The sequence below is a fragment of the Pseudophryne corroboree genome, chromosome 10 (assembly GCF_028390025.1).
Source record: "Pseudophryne corroboree isolate aPseCor3 chromosome 10, aPseCor3.hap2, whole genome shotgun sequence".
Lineage (NCBI taxonomy): Eukaryota > Metazoa > Chordata > Amphibia > Anura > Myobatrachidae > Pseudophryne > Pseudophryne corroboree.
This window is the reverse complement of record NC_086453.1, coordinates 382,225,636-382,240,732: the sequence shown is the minus strand read 5'-3', so window position 1 is coordinate 382,240,732 and position 15,097 is coordinate 382,225,636. Positions and strand designations below refer to the sequence as shown.

The 15,097-nt window shown below is 51.7% G+C and overlaps 1 protein-coding gene across 19 annotated transcripts in view; it reads right to left on the bottom strand.

The window, feature by feature from the left end:
* The window catches only part of KIF1B (kinesin family member 1B), a 231,227-nt gene that overhangs the window by 4,148 nt on the left and 211,982 nt on the right, over window positions 1-15,097 (bottom strand). For 10 of the 19 annotated variants that reach the window (XM_063943836.1, XM_063943850.1, XM_063943840.1 and 7 more), the window contains 20 exons: window positions 13,470-13,599; window positions 13,235-13,400; window positions 12,895-12,985; window positions 12,712-12,818; window positions 12,546-12,601; window positions 11,740-11,848; window positions 11,591-11,657; window positions 10,950-11,034; window positions 10,752-10,854; window positions 10,503-10,529; window positions 9,443-9,557; window positions 8,988-9,121; window positions 7,991-8,052; window positions 7,049-7,194; window positions 6,209-6,448; window positions 6,045-6,116; window positions 3,219-3,340; window positions 2,988-3,137; window positions 2,672-2,864; window positions 2,457-2,575 (listed from right to left, as the gene is read on the bottom strand). In XM_063943836.1, coding sequence (XP_063799906.1) covers window positions 2,457-2,575; window positions 2,672-2,864; window positions 2,988-3,137; window positions 3,219-3,340; window positions 6,045-6,116; window positions 6,209-6,448; window positions 7,049-7,194; window positions 7,991-8,052; window positions 8,988-9,121; window positions 9,443-9,557; window positions 10,503-10,529; window positions 10,752-10,854; window positions 10,950-11,034; window positions 11,591-11,657; window positions 11,740-11,848; window positions 12,546-12,601; window positions 12,712-12,818; window positions 12,895-12,985; window positions 13,235-13,400; window positions 13,470-13,599 — 2,294 coding nt within the window. Of the gene's footprint in view, window positions 1-2,452; window positions 2,576-2,671; window positions 2,865-2,987; window positions 3,138-3,218; window positions 3,341-6,044; window positions 6,117-6,208; window positions 6,449-7,048; window positions 7,195-7,990; window positions 8,053-8,987; window positions 9,122-9,442; window positions 9,558-10,502; window positions 10,530-10,751; window positions 10,855-10,949; window positions 11,035-11,590; window positions 11,658-11,739; window positions 11,849-12,545; window positions 12,602-12,711; window positions 12,819-12,894; window positions 12,986-13,234; window positions 13,401-13,469; window positions 13,600-15,097 lie in introns of those variants that run through there. The other 9 variants (XM_063943839.1, XM_063943843.1, XM_063943844.1 and 6 more) reach the window with 2 other exon arrangements.

Here is a 15,097-nt window from a genome sequence, read left to right as displayed (position 1 = left end):
AACGAACCAGTAATTGTGGGAAAGCAGCAGGAACATCAATGAGGCATAAAATGGCTGGACGAATGCCCGTGTGAATGTAGACCAGTGGTTCCCAAATTCAGCCCTCAAGGACACCTAACCGGTCATGTTTTCCAGGTAACCCGGCAGGTGCACTGTGTATGACCAAGTGTCACATTTAAATAAAATCCTCAGGTGACCTGGAAAACGTGACCTGTGTGGGGTCCTGAGGACCGAGGGCCTAATTCAGCATGGAACGCTGCGCCGACAGCGTTCGCATGCTGTAGCCCTCTGCAGTGTGCGTATGCGCAGAAGCCGCACTGAGCATGCGCACACAGTGAGATACGACATTTCACACGTGCGAACGCCTCTGCCTGATTGACGCCCCTCCCACACTACACTGTAGATCTGAGCTAGGACACGCCCCTCCCACACTACACTGTAGATCTGAGCTAGGACACGCCCCTCCCACACTACACTGTAGATCTGAGCTAGGACATGCCCCTCCCACACTACAATGTAGATCTGAGCTAGGACACGCCCCTCCCACACTACACTGTAGATCTGAGCAAGGACACGCCCCTCCCACACTACACTGTAGATCTGAGCTGGGACACGCCCCTCCCACACTACACTGTAGATCTGAGCTAGGACACGCCCCTCCCACACTACACTGTAGATCAGAGCTAGGACACGCCCCTCCCACACTACACTGTAGATCAGAGCTAGGACACGCCCCTCCCACACTACACTGTAGATCAGAGCTAGGACACGCCCCTCCCACACTACACTGTAGATCAGAGCTAGGACACGCCCCTCCCACACTACACCGTAGATCAGAGCTAGGACACGTCCCTCCCACACTACACTGTAGATCAGAGCTAGGACACGTCCCTCCCACACTACACTGTAGATCAGAGCTAGGACACGCCCCTCCCACACTACACTGTAGATCTGAGCTAGGACACGCCCCTCCCACACTACACTGTAGATCTGAGCTAAGACACGCCCCTCCCACACTACAATGTAGATCTGAGCTAGGACACGCCCCTCCCACACCTAACTCTCTGTGAGATGCACTGTTTAGTCTCCTTGTGGCCATCGCTTGTCGGCCATGCTTGCACAATATCGGAGGTTTATTTTTCCCAAAAAACACTTAGAAATTTTCATTTTTTTTAAAGCGTGAATTAGGTGAAGAACATGTATTCAACTCTATCTAATGATTTTAGTAAAAAAAAAAAAAAAAAGTTTAAAATATATATATATAAAAAATTTGGATCCTCAAACATCGGAACATCGATCAGCACCATCACAACTTTCATTTAAACTGGTGGGACAGCTGCCAGGTACACAGGGGGGGAGGGGTTGTCTTGATTTATACTTCCCCATCAGCTGCTATTGTCTGCAGCCGCTGGGTGGGGGTCCTGCCATTCTCGCCGATCAGCAATGAGAGTTGCAGCTGCAGGAAGTTTCCCTTCCCTGCAGCTGCAAACACCGTTTATCTGACTGGTCACATCCTGTGCGACCAAATCAGGTAAAGCACTTGCCGGTGTGGTCGCATTAGATGGCATCATACCAGGCAGGTGGTTAAAAGAGAAGGATGACAGAAATATACTGACATAGGCTCTCATTCCGAGTTGTTCGCTCGCTAGCTGCTTTTAGCAGCATTACACACGCTAGGCCGCCGCCCTCTGGGAGTGTATCTTAGTTTAGCAGAAGTGCGAACGAAAGATTAGCAGAATTGCTACTAAAAAATTTCATGCCGTTTCTGAGTAGCTCCAGACCTACTCCTACCTTGCGATGACTGCAGTCCGTTTAGTTCCTGTTTTGACGTCACAAACACGCCCTGCGTTCCGGCCAGCCACTCCCCCGTTTCTCCAGCCACTCCTGCGTTTTTGCCTGACACGCCTGCGTTTTTTAGCACACTCCCTGAAAACGCTCAGTTACCACCCAGAAACACCCACTTCCTGTCAATCACTCACCGATCAGCAGAGCGACTGAAAAGTGTCGCTCGGCCGTGTGTAAAATTGCATAGTTTTGTGTGAAAGTACTTAGCGCGTGCAGAACTGCCGGATTTTAGCCTGATTGCAATTCTGGTAAAAACGGCAGCGAGCGAACAACTCAGAATGACCCCCATAGTCTTTTATAGATGCCACATATTATACATATATAAATGGAAGCATGCTCAGTCCTTCAGAGATCCTCCCAGCCACAGAGTAGCTGAGGTACGAGGCATCCGTAGAGGGCTAGGATTCTACGTGGTCTCCAGGACACACACGGGACTGCGCATCTGTCAGTCAGCAGGTGAAATGGGATTACAGCTCCGGCCGCTCTGTGCGTACGACTACAAATGACGCGGTTACATCTACGTATGACCATTTGCGGTTTCTGTAGCTCTACGAGTCTGCGTTTCCCTCTCTGCCACACATTTATACACCCAGTCCTCAGCCCAGACTCACCGTATGGTGCCAGCGAGCAAGGGGTTAAAGGCGTACAGCCAGTCGTTCATATCTTTATCATTAATGGCCTGTAATAAGATCCCACGGTGCTTGGTGCAGACGGCAAATATGTTAGGACTCTGAAGATGGAAGGATACAATACAGGTAGAACATTAGCCACCATATAGGAAACGCACAATGGCGTACAGGAACGGAGAAACGACAGCTGCGCTCACCTTAAGCATGGCCTGCTGGTCCTCGCTGTATTCCACCTGGGCGGTGGACAGGTTAATGAGGCCTCGCTCCACTGGGTCCTTGTCGCTGTTGTAGATGAAGACGTAGGGTCGGCGTACCACAACAAAGTGCTTGGCCCACGAATGGGACTGTGGCTCCTTGAAATTTAAAAACCCCTTCTTGGAGACCACAGACCTGTAGATACAGAGAAATCATAAGGGTGACATCAGTATGACAGAATTGCGCAGCGTTAAACGCCGGCCGATTTATGCCGGTCACCCCGGTAACGCGCGCTGCGTATAAACCGGTGTCTCATACCCAGGTCTCAGCTCCTCGATATCCGGCACTAGATTCAGGAACTCGTTCTTCCCAGCGCGAGCCAGGTATGACATCTCTATTGAGGGCACCATGTGGAATTGTTCATACTCTGTGCAGGGGCTGGAGGAGCGGGAATTGGCTTCGGGGGTCCTGTAATGAGCAGCCATGTTTAGTCACATGATCGGAAGCGGCATATACGGAAACATAACGGGATCTGTACGTGTCACTCACTTCTGATCCACTGAGCTGCACCTGGAATCCGCTAGTGACGGGCAGGTGGAGGACGGCGTCAGGGTGGCGCTGCTGAAGCTGGAGACGGATGAGTCACGTCCAATTGGGGAGATATCAGACAGCTGTAAAGCAGATAGATTTCATTTACAGGAAAATCACTGTGGCAACGGAATGCGGACAGGATCCTAGCAGTCAGAATACCAACAGCGGGATCCCGGCAGTCAGAATCCTGACGGATCCTGAAGGTAGGTACTGGCCTTGGGATTAGGGTTAGACACTAGGGGGGGGAATTAGGGTTAGACACTAGGGGGGGGGAATTAGGGTCAGACACTAGGGGGGGGAATTAGGGTCAGACACTAGGGGGGGGGGAATTAGGGTCAGACACTAGGGGGGGGAATTAGGGTCAGACACTAGGGGGGGAATTAGGGTCAGACACTAGGGGGGGAATTAGGGTCAGACACTAGGGGGGGAATTAGGGTCAGACACTAGGGGGGGAATTAGGGTCAGACACTAGGGGGGGAATTAGGGTCAGACACTAGGGGGGGAATTAGGGTCAGACACTAGGGGGGGAATTAGGGTCAGACACTAGGGGGGGAATTAGGGTCAGACACTAGGGGGGGAATTAGGGTCAGACACTAGGGGGGGAATTAGGGTCAGACACTAGGGGGGGAATTAGGGTCAGACACTAGGGGGGGAATTAGGGTCAGACACTAGGGGGGGAATTAGGGTTAGACACTAGGGGGGGGGAATTAGGGTTAGACACTAGGGGGGGGAATTAGGGTTAGACACTAGGGGGGGGAATTAGGGTTAGACACTAGGGGGGGGAATTAGGGTTAGACACTAGGGGGGGGAATTAGGGTCAGACACTAGGGGGGGGAATTAGGGTCAGACACTAGGGGGGGAATTAGGGTCAGACACTAGGGGGGGAATTAGGGTCAGACACTAGGGGGGGAATTAGGGTCAGACACTAGGGGGGGAATTAGGGTCAGACACTAGGGGGGGAATTAGGGTCAGACACTAGGGGGGGAATTAGGGTCAGACACTAGGGGGGAAATTAGGATCAGACACTAGGGGGGAATTAGGGTCAGACACTAGGGGGGGAATTAGGGTCAGACACTAGGGGGGGAATTAGGGTCAGACACTAGGGGGGGAATTAGGGTCAGACACTAGGGGGGGAATTAGGGTTAGACACTAGGGGGGGGGGGGGGGTCAGACACTAGGGGGGGAATTAGGGTCAGACACTAGGGGGGGAAATTAGGGTTAGACACTAGGGGGGGAATTAGGGTTAGACACTAGGGGGGAAATTAGGGTTAGACACTAGGGGGAGGGTTAGACACTAGGGGAGGTTAGGGTTAGGCTGTGGTGGGGAGGTTAGGGTAAGGCTGTGGTGGGGAGGTTAGGGTTAGGCTGTGGTGGGGAGGTTAGGGTTAGGCTGTGGTGGGGAGGTTAGGGTTAGGCTGTGGTGGGGTGGTTAGGGTTAGGCTGTGGTGGGGAGGTTAGGGTTAGGCTGTGGTGGGGAGGTTAGGGTTAGGCTGTGGTGGGGAGGTTAGGGTTAGGCTGTGGTGGGGAGGTTAGGGTTAGGCTGTGGTGGGGAGGTTAGGGTTAGGCTGTGGTGGGGAGGTTAGGGTTAGGCTGTGGAGGGGAGGTTAGGGTTAGGCTGTGGAGGTTAGGTTAGGCTGTGGTGGGGTGGTTAGGGTTAGGCTGTGGTGGGGAGGTTAGGGTTAGGCTGTGGTGGGGAGGTTAGGGTTAGGCTGTGGTGGGGAGGTTAGGGTTAGGCTGTGGTGGGGAGGTTAGGGTTAGGCTGTGGTGGGGAGGTTAGGGTTAGGCTGTGGTGGGGAGGTTAGGGTTAGGCTGTGGAGGGGAGGTTAGGGTTAGGCTGTGGAGGGGAGGTTAGGGTTAGGCTGTGGAGGTTAGGTTAGGCTGTGGTGGGGAGGTTAGGGTTAGGCTGTGGTGGGGAGGTTAGGGTTAGGCTGTGGTGGGGAGGTTAGGGTTAGGCTGTGGTGGGGAGGTTAGGGTTAGGCTGTGGTGGGGAGGTTAGGGTTAGGCTGTGGAGGGGAGGTTAGGGTTAGGCTGTGGAGGGGAGGTTAGGGTTAGGCTGTGGAGGGGAGGTTAGGCTGTGGTGGGGAGGTTAGGGTTAGGCTGTGGTGGGGAGGTTAGGGTTAGGCTGTGGTGGGGGAGGTTAGGGTTAGGAAGTGGGAGGGGAGAGTTAGGGTTAGGCTGTGGGGGGGAGGGTTAGGGTCAGGCTGTGGTAGGGAGGTTAGAGTTAGGCTGTGGGAGGGGAGGTTAGGGTTAGGCTGTGGTGGGGAGGTTAGGGTTAGGCTGTGGTGGGGAGGTTAGGGTTAGGCTGTGGTGGGGAGGTTAGGGTTAGGATGTGGGAGGGGAGGTTAGGGTTAGGCTGTGGTGGGGTTAGGATGTGGGAGGGGAGGTTAGGGTTAGGCTGTGGTGAGGAAGTTAGGGTTAGGCTGTGGTGGGGTTAGGCTGTGGTGGGGTTAGGATGTGGGAGGGGAGGTTAGGCTGTGGTGGGGAGGTTAGGGTTAGGATGTGGTGGGGAGGTTAGGGTTAGGCTGTGGTGGGGGAGGTTAGGGTTAGGCTGTGGTGGGGAGGTTAGGGTTAGGCTGTGGTGGGGAGGTTAGGGTTAGGCAGCGTAGGGGTGGGGAGGGGGGTTAGGCTGCGGGAGAGGACAGTTAGGGATCGGCTACAAACACATCGATCCATTGGGATTCTGACCGTTGGGATTTCGTACCAAACCCTGTGGCAAAGTGTAGACTTAGCAATGCTAACCCACAAGGGAGCCAGGCACGTAGTGCGGCCGCACAGTGCTCTCACCTTACAATCGCTGATGCTGTTGCACACCTGTGTCAGCTCCCGGTTATACGTATGAGTGAGAAGTCGCAGACACTGTAAAGGAGGTAACATGGCGGCGTGTTACGGAGAGAGTACAATACATCCCTAGTAAAGGTCTCCAGCACCCGCCGCGTCTCCGCCATTACCTTCGTCGCCAGCTCCTTCTCGCGATCCACAAGGCTCTCCACGTCGGTGGAGTCGTAACCGCTGCTCTCACTGGGGGTAATGGCACTTTCAAAGGTGGTGGTGGATATCTGGGAGGAGATGCTGGTGGAGGTGCTGAGGGTCCCGCTGCTCAGGCTGGGGGATATGGATTCACTCAGCGACTTGGGAATGCTGTCGCCCAGCTTATCTCGGAGCAGGAGGAGGTGCCGAGTCTTCTCCACCTTCAGGACAGAGCAGGAGTATTAGCAGGACAATGGCCGAATTTCCTACTGACACAGCCAATCATTTCACAGATATTGTTCCCAAACCGTAATAAACGTCAACATTAATAAATGTAAATCTTTGCAGAAGGGAAGATAAAATCTAACGCCGACGCAACCTCTATTGTACTAAGCACTGCAAATCAGAATCATTATAATCAACTCTGCAATCTAACACAGCATCATTGAGGTACTTGGCATACATTTTGGACAAAATATATGGGCTCACCAACCAACGTCCAGGTGACCTCATCTGGTGGGTCCCTAACACTAAGGTTCAAGCTATGGGTTAACGAGTGTTACATAGGTGAGCGCCTCAATTTTGCTCTATGTTTGATTGCAGAGTTTACTATAATTATTCTGATTCGCAGTGCTTGGTACTATATAGAGTGTGCATCGGCATTATATTTTCTCTTTCTTTGTAGAACTACAAGTCTCAGCATGATAGCACCTCTCATTGTATTTGTAATTAGGTTGTGCAGTCCAAGGCCCCCCCTACCCTACAGTTTCTGTGGTTGATGCTAGACTAACGCCATCCTTTACTGAAGCCAATATTTCTACCTCGTGCAACTGCTCCATTTTATCCAGCTCCCACTGGTGCTCCAAAATCAGGCTGTCACCACGCGGCCTCCATCCGGCCAGGTTCTCCTCCCCGCGTACATAAGCCACCGACGTGTCCAGGATCTTTCTTCTCCTGCGCTGCATTCCTACAGGAGGATGAGGAGGAAATCTCTACATAACCAGAACACAAGCTTAGAGCGGTGCAGAGTATCCTTCCCTTCTCATAGTGACTCCACCTTACTGACCGGAGGTAATAGAACAGTCTGAAAACACCCTACATCCAGCTGCTGCACCCAACACTACTATGTCTTATGCAGGAGGAGGAAGAGCTTTGCGGCAGTGTTGCAGAATGAATACGTCAAAGAATATTCTGCAGCATTTCTAGGGATAATACAACTGCCTGCTCAAATCAGACATGTCACGTGTCTGCATGGCCAATAATGTACACGTTATAATGCTCTACTTCCACTGTTGTACATGCATACGTATATATGTCTGCGTATGCATATATTTTATATACTGTATGAGAGGGAAATTGCACTGCAGATTATTATTAGGAGCGTGGCAGAACACAGACATACAGCAGAAAGCAGGGGCTGTATCGGGATTCCTGTGACCTTAGTACTCAGCTGTTAGGAGAAAACGCTCCCGTGTGCAGCACCGCCCCCCCAATAAGGGAACAATATACCTCCCAGTATTTACCCAAGCAAATGTGGGACAAAATCAGGCCACTCCCCCTTCTGTACAAGACACTCCCCATTACACCCTAATCTGCTCAACCACACTAACTTACTGGTGTTGCCCCAACACTTCTGGGGTGCACAAATGGAGCCAGCTGGGAGGAATGCAATGAGGTGCAGGACAATGTGAGGCATTAGGGTATCCGGTAACTGCTGGCTGAGAGTGAAGGACATAAATTCCTTACCACGCTGCAATCCTTACCGGGACTTCCTGTGTCGGCCATTTTACAGAGGCTCAGCTCATAGATCCCAGTGACTCTGTTACTGTAATGAGAGTGAGGACAGAAGAGAGACTGGTGTATTACTACAGCACAGCACTGGTCATAGATGTGCACAGTCCTCACTAGATACAATCCGCAGTTTTACTACGTTTTATTTTCTGCTGAGATTCAACATAAAAACTTTTATCTTATCTGCAGAGACTTACAGACTAATCCACAGACAGCGCTGCCTGCCGGTACGTAGCCGTTACAATATACCCCACCCTTGTCCATCATGGTACAAAGCTATAGTAAGCGACCCCAGAGCCCGGTGGCGGCCTAGGACAGACAGGACCATCTCCTTGTACACAGGAACGGAACGCCGATATATTGCAATGTTATTCTAATGTAACTACAGGTGCTTCTTCCAACCTACACATCGCGCCGCCCAACTGCTGCCACCACCACTGGTGTCAGGACTTACACCTACCCTATGCTGGCTGCAAGAGATCTCCCCTCCGTATACACATGACCCCATTTGGGACCGCTAATGAAACGCAGGCTACATCCGGTATAAGAGGTGTGTATACCCCTAGAGCCGGAGTCACGTTCCTATGTATTCCTAACGCCCAGTGGTGAAGGAAAACACTTCCGTCACCTGCACTAACGGCGCCATTCCGAGACAATAAGACCAAACTGACGCAGACGAGCGTTGGCACAGTGTGATGTTCCCTTTCCGCTGATGCATTATGAATGTCTCAGGCTCTATGACACTGTAACTCCTGACCTGAGCCTACAGCGGCTCACACGCTGCGTAACATTCTCCCGACACACCCCAGCGGGCGATGGAACAAACCTGTATGGCACAAACAGTCCTGTCTTACCCACCGGGGCGGTCATCGTTAAAGTGCGGCCCAGCTTAATGACGTCATGGCTTGGGGAATAAACTTTCTCCATAATCAAAGCAATAAATTAGCTAAAGAAATTGGAAGCACTTACCAGTCAGGAGACTTCGAGTAGCCGCTTCCGAAGAGACTGCGCAGGGAGCGGGGTGGGGAAATCTTGGCGTCGCGGGAATAGAAGACCATGCACACGTCCTTAGTGACCACGGCCGGCTGGATACAGTGGTCGAGCTGCAGGGGGACAGGACAGTTCTCAGTGTGTACACCAGTTATAATACAACACGCACACAGTACGCAGAGACACACGTGCACAGGTCACTTCTCATGTTGCGGCACTATCAGGCTTGTCGCATTATCCAGCCTTGGGCGGGGCACTTCCACCCGGAACATTCCGGCTCCTCCCACAACATGAGCATCACCAGTTTTATTACTTTTACTTATCAGTTCTATTTTCCTGCTGGTCTTTCTGTTACTCAGGCTCTGTATTCTATTACCCAGAGTGTGACCGGGAATACGCAGTGGTCTTGGCCTCAATGAGGATGGGGAACATACCTCCAAATACGCAGATAAGGTCATATAGATCTTCTCCCCGTAAGGTGTCACTCGGTTCAGGAGTAAGGAATTGTGCAGGGAGCTGTCCCACACAGCCTCAAAGCGATAGAAAGTCCTGCAGAGCCAGGGGGGCAAATACATATATTAATTACCTGCAGCATTCACACAGCGCTGCCCACACACAGGACACACAGCACAAACACACACACGGTGACACAGACACACACAGAGTGACTGCTGGAACACTAGGCGGAAATATTCCACATTCCCAAACCACGTACTGATATCCTGGGGAACTACTAGTCCCATGCCTGGTGCCGGGGCTACGTATAGGGTAACCCACACAAAGAGCAGCTACTCCTGCGTGACAAGGTAACCACTAGGGCGACGCTTCATTGCAGTCTATGGCTACTGCTTCCTTTTATCTGGATTAAGCAACATTTTAATTGCACATATGCTGGAGACGGAGGAACCCTGAGCTCTGCGGAATTAACGATGCTCTGGTTAAGGAACAATAAAAAGCAGGACCTAGCTTTGCTTTAGTAGCAGGAAAGCAGTATCTTCTGTATTAAATGCAACTATGGGATTACACGAGCAGGAACGTCGTTCCAACGCCTCTATTACTATAGAGACAGAGCTAAAGAAACACTATCATGAAGATTATGTTCCATTTGTGCTTCAAGACAAGACAGAGGTCTCAGTAGATACTGGCTAACAGTGCTGACTGCAGCTGCGAGCGTCATGAGACCTGACTGCTGTGCATGGTTCTTATAGATACCCAGTGGGCTTGCACACACACACAGCCGTAACACTGGTCACAGGACGCCATCTTATATCTGAAAGTATTTAGGGAACCAGAACAACATGATAGTGTCCCGTAAAGTTGCTATTTATATCCTACAATCTACTGAGGGGGTTAGAATACACGATCAAGCACAAAAGCGCTAGGCAGGGTGAGGACGGAGAAAGCCGATGCAGGGGGGAGAGCGGACATAAAGTATTCTGTGGGGGGACCGAGAATCTTTATGTGCAGGGATAGGAAAAGCAAAACATAAAATACCTAGGCATATCCTTATCAAGAAACAGCCTGAAAGACACAGAAGAAGAAGCTGCCATTAGTGACAGACAGGGACACCAAATGGAGGAGACCCGGGAGCAAAGACAAGAGTTTAGCTGGGCAGGGGCTGGAGGAGAGGGAGGGGTGAAAAGCAAATAAAAGTCAATGTAAAAATGGACAATGACAGCAAAGCCATAAATCTTCTGGTAACATTACCCAGAATGCTTCGCTCCTGTGGCCACGGTGACTTACCTGCTGGAGCTGTGGGATCTGAGGTACTTGGCGGAGATGATGTTCAGGGAGAGGACTGCATCAGCAGCAGCCTCATCCACCTCTGCCTTATTCCGCACGCGCCCTAGGTGAACAAGAGACGCACAAGATGGCCGATTGTTAATGCTGAGCTCCGTCATCTACAGCAGATGCAGTAACGGCGGCCGCCATGACACTCACCCACCACCAGCTCCCGGACATCCTTCCAGTGCAGTTCATTCCCTTTCTCATGGATGATAGTCACTGTGATTCTGCGCTGGATCCCCTGTTGCAATAAACATATTGTAAGGCTCTAGATATCCCACCATCTGTAGCGTGTACACAGTGCCGGCAGCCATTTTATTAATGACCGTGCAGCCTATCAGCTCACTAGGAACCAGTATCTCATGAATGCAGGCCTGGCCACATGAGTATTACTCAGCGGTTCAGTGACGTCACTAGAGCGGCTACATGCTAGTTCAAGCTACATAGTGGCTGCTTCCAGGGTAGGTAACAGATCCACTTGATGGCTTCTGCTATGCATTGAACACTACTGCCTTCTGGTGGACAGCGGACATATTACACAATACAGATATTTATGACGCCCGTTCTCTTGTTGAGTAACAATGTACCAGACCACGCATCCCTCAGCAGATATAACTTCCCTACCTTAGCTGACCATTACCAGACCAGAACGAATGTAAAGTATGGTATAGTTACTGATCTAGCATTCCTGCCATATCACAGTGCCCTCTGCTGGACAATTGCCTGGCTTATCCTTGAAATCCACGTGTTCCATACTTGCAAGACGTTATATATTGTGCTCTCCACACGCAACATACCTGGTGTAGAAGGTAGGTTCCTTGACACGACAGACCTCCAGAATGGTCAACAACAGCTGGAATGTACCTTGGAGAAAGCATCAGAGATAGGTCATCATCTGCCCATGTACGTTACCCACTTAAATTGTGCCCCCCCACGGCTGACTTACTCGCCAGTTGGCTCCAATTCACTGATCTCAAACCAGACTAAGAGGTCGTATTTGCTGAAGCTCTGGCCGAGGCTGGGCTTGCTCAGAGGATTTAGTTTGGTGGCTGGAACTGTAGAGCAAACGCAAGGTGTTAGTACGTCTTTTAAAATGCATATAAAAGAAAAGGAAAGCTCCCAGGTGAACCTACTGGACTAGCAGATCTACGTCACTAAGGAATTGGGCTACTAACCGTCTCTCTTGGGAGCCCTCTCTGGCATGCAGTTTGGAATGGGCAGAGAAAGAAAAGAGGGCAGCTGGTCGGCCCTGTCCTGGAGAGTGGCAGAGAGCACGTGGGCGTGCTCTGAGATGGCATCCAGGACCGGATCACTCACGTAGCCAGACATGAGGTATCTGACCAGATTAATCCTCCGCTGTCCAGCTACCAAGGTCAGGCAGAGGAGAGGGGAAAAGGGGGCGAGGGGCACAACAAAGGAATGGAGAGGCCAAAGGACGAAATCATGGCAGTGGGTCAAAAGAAAAAGACGCAGTCATCATGCAGCAAAGGAAGGAAGAGAATGCAAGAAAAACGTATTATATGAAAGAGCGTGCAGAGTAACAAATGCGGGCGTGAAATCACGGTGAAGATGAAGTGCGGGGTCATTCAAACGGCTTCTACCAGATCAGTCTACGTCAGCCACGGCCAAGGATTGCCTGTATGTATATTTCTATATACACGCGTGTAAGCTGGACATGTCTATGCTCATGGCTTACAGAAGGTAGAACGGAACTAACCCTAGAAAGAGCGGCTGCACAGAACAGATACGTACCAGGCTTGGAGAGGGGCATGGGAGGAGGAAAATGGCGGCGGGACGGCTGTGCCGGGCTGCAAGACAAGAAGAATTACTGGTCACACAGGCCACCCAGAGCGGATATCCTGAATAACAAGACCATGAGAATGGCCTGTTGTACAGACCGGTGGCTGCCTGCCCTTACCTGAGGTCCTGGCCCTGCAGGTGCTGCTGGTAATGTCCAAACACTTCAAACACAATGGGCTTGGTCTTTATATATTCTATGAACGACTCCGTAACCTCAACTGCGACCTGAGAGGAAGCAGACGGAGGGATCAGGACGTGACCAGGATAATGACACAGACATTCCCTATGCCGACACACTTACGTTCTGTACGTGGTAGAAGCCCAGCGGGTTTCCGCGACCATTGTTCTTCAGGGGCTCGGTGGAGAAGGCCTCATCGTGCCGATGCAAGAAGCTGAAGGGCAAGAGGCCAGAAGTCAGCACAATAAGTCACTGTATGGCAGTTATAGGGCTTATCTAATAATATACACCCCTTATCCAACAACCAATCACGTGCCAGCTTTCACCGGATTACAATGATGGAAGAGTGGTATCGGATTGGCTGCTACATAGAGGCAGCCATCTTGTGGACTTAGCCAATATACTGGCCGCCCCTAGTCAGGTACCACATACCATACTCTATATATCCCCAAACCCTACTCACTTGAACTGGCAGAAGATATCGGCGTATTCAGGCAGGATGCCGCTGGCTTGGAGGACAGTGACGCGGAAGGTGAAGACGCTGCCGATCTTCAGGTGATCTCCCACATCTTCAGAGAATCCTTCCATCATCATCTTCCCGTCCAGCAGGCTGCCGCCGGATTTCAAGTCTGTGGAGTAACGAGGGCGATAAGAGACGGGCTCTGTACTGCACACTGCTCCAGCGCCACAAGACTTACCCATCTCAGCCAGCCGGTTCACCTCCTCCACTGGGGTGTTCGTCCCTGAGCTCTGGCCTTGGCCTTCCACAATGCGCAGCTCCTCCAGCGACAGGCCTGAGCGCGTGAGGACGGAGGATGAGATGTCGTTCTGTACACAGGAAGAGACACGTCATAATAACATGCGCCACTCTCTCCGGGGCACCCTGCGGGGAATAACCTATAGGTACTAATCCTACACTACTGACATTTGGGAAATGAAAGCAACCACCTGATTGGATCTTGTGCTGGTGTTTATTTATGGGCCTGTACTATTGCCCTGTCTGTGATGATTCCTGTACCTGCCTTATCGTTACTGGGTAATGTAACAGGATTTCCAATTCTTATATAGAATACTCACAGTATAAGCTGTATGATCAACACTGACTGCTGCTTCACACTGACCCCCGGAACTCACTACTGGGCTCTCTGCAGACTGTAATCCATGTATGGTGACTGCTGCCTCACACTGACCCCCGGAACTCACTACTGGGCTCTCCACAGACTGTACTCCATGTATGGTGACTGCTGCCTCACACTGACCCCCGGAACTCACTACTGGGCTCTCCACAGACTGTACTCCATGTATGGTGACTGGTGCTTCACACTGACCCCCGGAACTCACTACTGGGCTCTCCGCAGACTGTACTCCATGTATGGTGACTGCTGCTTCACACTGACCCCCGGAACTCACTACTGGGCTCTCCACAGACTGTACTCCATGTATGGTGACTGCTGCCTCACACTGACCCCCGGAACTCACTACTGGGCTCTCCACAGACTGTACTCCATGTATGGTGACTGCTGCTTCACACTGACCCCCGGAACTCACTACTGGGCTCTCCACAGACTGTACTCCATGTATGGTGACTGCTGCCTCACACTGACCCCCGGAACTCACTACTGGGCTCTCCACAGACTGTACTCCATGTATGGTGACTGCTGCTTCACACTGACCCCCGGAACTCACTACTGGGCTCTCCACAGACTGTACTCCATGTATGGTGACTGCTGCCTCACACTGACCCCCGGAACTCACTACTGGGCTCTCCACAGACTGTACTCCATGTATGGTGACTGCTGCCTCACACTGACCCCCGGAACTCACTACTGGGCTCTCCACAGACTGTTCTCCATGTATGGTGACTGCTGCCTCACACTGACCCCCGGAACTCACTACTGGGCCCTCTGCAGACTGTACTCCATGTATGGTGACTGCTGCTTCACACTGACCCCCGGAACTCACTACTGGGCTCTCCACAGACTGTACTCCATGTATGGTGACTGCTGCCTCACACTGACCCCCGGAACTCACTACTGGGCTCTCCGCAGACTGTACTCCATGTATGGTGACTGCTGCTTCACACTGACCCCCGGAACTCACTACTGGGCTCTCCGCAGACTGTACTCCATGTATGGTGACTGCTGCTTTACACTGACCCCCGGAACTCACTACTGGGCTCTCCACAGACTGTACTCCATGTATGGTGACTGCTGCTTCACACTGACCCCCGGAACTCACTACTGGGCTCTCTGCAGACTGTACTCCATGTATGGTGACTGGTGCCTCACACTGACCCCCGGAACTCACTACTGGGCTCTCCGCAGAC